The sequence below is a fragment of the Dermacentor silvarum genome, chromosome 7, assembly GCF_013339745.2.
Source record: "Dermacentor silvarum isolate Dsil-2018 chromosome 7, BIME_Dsil_1.4, whole genome shotgun sequence".
In the NCBI taxonomy this organism is placed as follows: domain Eukaryota; kingdom Metazoa; phylum Arthropoda; class Arachnida; order Ixodida; family Ixodidae; genus Dermacentor; species Dermacentor silvarum.
In genome coordinates, this window is record NC_051160.1 from 117,427,920 (window position 1) to 117,431,443 (window position 3,524).

The 3,524-nt window shown below is 48.1% G+C and overlaps 1 protein-coding gene across 1 annotated transcript; it reads left to right on the plus strand.

Moving 5' to 3' along the window:
* Window positions 1-1,452: 1,452 nt before the first annotated feature.
* On the plus strand, window positions 1,453-2,292 carry LOC119459111 (carbonic anhydrase 1). The gene has a single exon (XM_037720943.1). The coding sequence runs from the start codon at window positions 1,453-1,455 to the stop codon at window positions 2,290-2,292; it is 840 nt and encodes a 279-aa protein (XP_037576871.1).
* Window positions 2,293-3,524: the final 1,232 nt, after the last annotated feature.

Sequence of the window (3,524 nt, forward strand, 5' to 3'; positions counted from 1 at the left end):
AACAAATTGGAGCTGGGCCGGCCGTGTAATGCGTAGGGCAGATGACCGGTGGATCATTAGAGTCACAGAATGAGTGCCAAGGGAAGAGAACAGCCGTCAAGAGCGGCAGAAAAATCGGTTGGGTGATGAAATCAGGAAATTTGCTAGGCGGAAATAGGGAACCAGCTAGCGCAAGAAAGGGTAATTAGGCATCGCAGGAAGAGGTATTCGTCTTGCAGTGCCCATAAAAATAGGCTGCTGCTGCTGCTGATGATGATTAGGAATTATCCGATTATGTTGAGAAGAGCCTTGAAATAGCCCCTAAACAAACGACACGGGCCCCGGGTCGTTTTGCTGATGTCACGCAAATCCTAGACCACGGCGTACGAGATAATCAGTGGGCCGCGGGCGCTGCCGAATGTCGATCGCGATTAACCACATCGGTGCTCAACGTTCCGAGTTGTCCATCATCTCCCATAGACTGGCAGTGGTATAGCGCAATGGCTATGACATTGCGCTGCTGAACACCAGTTCGCAGATTCCATGCCTCTCGCGGCGGCCGCGTTTCGGTGAAGGGGAAGGACAGGAACGCTCGCGTACTTAAAAATACGTGCACATGAATGGTGTCCAGGGGGTTTAATTTTTTCAGAGTCCATACGACAGTGTGCCTCTTAATCAAATCGTGGGTTTGGGAAGTGGGGCAACAAAATTTCATTTTTTCAATTGCCGGCGAGCAGGAATGGCGGTACTTTTACAAGGTTCAGTGCCGAAAACGTTTACTTTTGATAGCTCGTGACCCATCCGGAGATGTTTCGTGACGCATCCACTGTGTTTTCAAGCCTCAAAATTTTCACGGAAGCTACACTATATCAATGCTAGTTGAAATTAGGCGTTTTATGCTGTTCGAAACTATGTTGCAGTTGGCAAATGTATGACCTATGTCTGGCTTATATAGATAGGCCTGTAAAAGGGCAACGTATGGTTTTGGTTCACGGGTTTCTGAACCTCTTGGGAATATTCTTCGTGTGCAACCAATGAAAAGTGCAGTCATTTTAGCTCTTGTTTGGTTCATACCCCTACGACGATTATGCTCCGTCTGGAATGTCGTTCAGAAGAAGATAATGTGAGGCAGTGAGCCTACTGCCTGACACGTGCCCGTAGTGGGTATGAGGCAGTATTTGGAAACAAGACAAGACGTTTGGCGCTCCGTAAGGAGGGTTTTCACATCTTCAATTATTTATTTATTTTCCTTTACTTTTTATTACTTATTTATTTCTAAACTAATTTATTTTCAATTTCTATCATAATACCACCCGGTTTGTGGCCTATCCCCCACAGTGGGTTGTGCCATTGATTGAGGCATCATCATCATCATCATCATCATCATCATTACCAGATCGCCGCTCAAGGCAAGTTGCGGTGTTGTAACTACAATTTGGAAAATCGTTCAAGCCCAGTCGTTGTTCCTGGAACATGTCTTCCGTAAACACGCTGTTTGAGTGCGCTGCTGACTGTTGTTTCGGGAAGACAATCAAAGGCGTCTTAAAGTCGATAGGAAACAAGCAGTCGCCCATAAATATTGAGCCACGAGGAGTTAGGCCGGATCCGTCCCTGAGCGAGAACCCGCTGAAGTGGTCGGACGGTGACTTGTGGTGTACGAGTCTCTCCAACACCGGTGCCACGTGGCAGGTAAACGTCAAGGCACGGGGACCTAACATTCGCGGGGGACCTCTGCAGCACGACTACCAACTGGACCGGTTGCACGCACACTGGAGCAAAAACAGCGAAACCGGCAGTGAGCACGCCGTCGACGGGAAGTACTACGCCGGCGAACTGCATCTGGTTCACTTCAACGCTGAATTGTACAAGTCGTTTTCGGAGGCTGCCCCATCCGAACAAGGGCTCGCAGTGCTGGCTGTGTTCTTGAAGGAAGGTGCGCCTCACCCGCAGCTGAAGGGCATCGTCGATTGCATCCCGTACATCACATACAAGGGGATGGAATGCGCATTGCAGCAGCCTTTAGACTTCGTCTCGCTGATTCCCGCGGGAAGTTCCTACTGGACATACGAAGGCTCACTGACCACGCCGCCATGGTACGAGAACGTGACTTGGATTGTCTACAAGCAGCCCATCGAAGTGTCGCCCGAGCAGTTGGTGGTATTTCGCAAGTTGATGTCTTACGAGGAAAGAGTGGATCCACAGAAGTCAACCGATGGCCCTATTGACAGCAACGTGCGACCCATACAACCTCTGAACCGCCGCGTTGTGCGAGAGCCCTTTGGGAAGCAGCCAGACAGCGTCCCTATTTCTTAGGCGGCCTTACCCCGACGACGCTTCGCGACATCCGTACACTCAAAACTAGAGTTTGCCATCGAGAACTGTAGGGTTGACAGGGTGTAGCACAAAATTGCGGTACCAGTTAAACATTTTGTGGCGTTTATTAAAGCGATATTTTAGACAAATTTATAGCTGCCCGCCGTGTTTGCTTAGTCGATATGGTGTTAGGCTGCTAAGCACGAGGTCGCGGGATCGAATCCCGGCCACTGCAGCCGATTTCGATGGGGGCGAAATGCGAAAACACCTGTGTACTTCGATTTACGTGCACTTTAAAAACCCCAGGTGGCCCAAATCATTCAGGAGTCCCCCACTAGGGCGTGCCTCATAATCAAATCCTAATCGATCGTAGCTTTGGCCCGTAAAACCCCGTAATTTTTAATCACTTCAGCTCTATAAGCACAGGGCGCATTTATTTTGTGCGGGCATGGCGATTTGCGAATGTCCCAATGTGACATGAACGTAAGCTCATTCCCACAGGCCCATTAGAAGTGATGACTTTCATCATACTTACTCTCGATATTTCAATGACAGTTAGTTAGACAATGTTGAGTAAGCCGAGCCTTCTGTCGAATGATGATGGTGTTTATTGGCGTCCCCTTTGAAATGGGCCGGGGACCAGGAGTTTTACTACATCTATGGTCATCTAGTCTTTTGCATCTCTCTTCTTGATCGTACATTTAGTATTTGAAACCTTTGTCACAATATTGTACCGTTTCCTACGCTTGCTGCGCTTTAATCAGTCTCGTCTCTGCTTTCTTAAGCGACGCTTTAAAGACTCTCAAGTGTCGGCGGCGGCGGGGGGTGGTGGTGGTGTCACGCTGAAAAATGGGCCGATCCTGGCGATATTGCAGAAAGGGTGCAAGCTCAATGACACATACAAGGGACAAACAAGAGAGAGAGAAAGAAATAACGATAGAGGGAGAGAGAAAGAAAGACAGAGAGCGAGAAAAAGAGAAACAAAAAGAGACAGTAATAAAGAAATAAAGAGAGAAAGATAGAAAGATAGAGAGAAATAAAGATGGAGAGAACGAAAGAAAATCACCACGAGGGTCTCATACACACACGACAAGCTTAGCTTACGCGCATTTTTTCGACAGGGGAAGGGCTGGTGATTTTTTTAGACCAAGCCTTCAAATGTTTCTTACTGAGCTCGACTGCTGACCAGTTAACCCATTCAGCTGCTTTGAATCCCAACGTTTGTGGAAGGT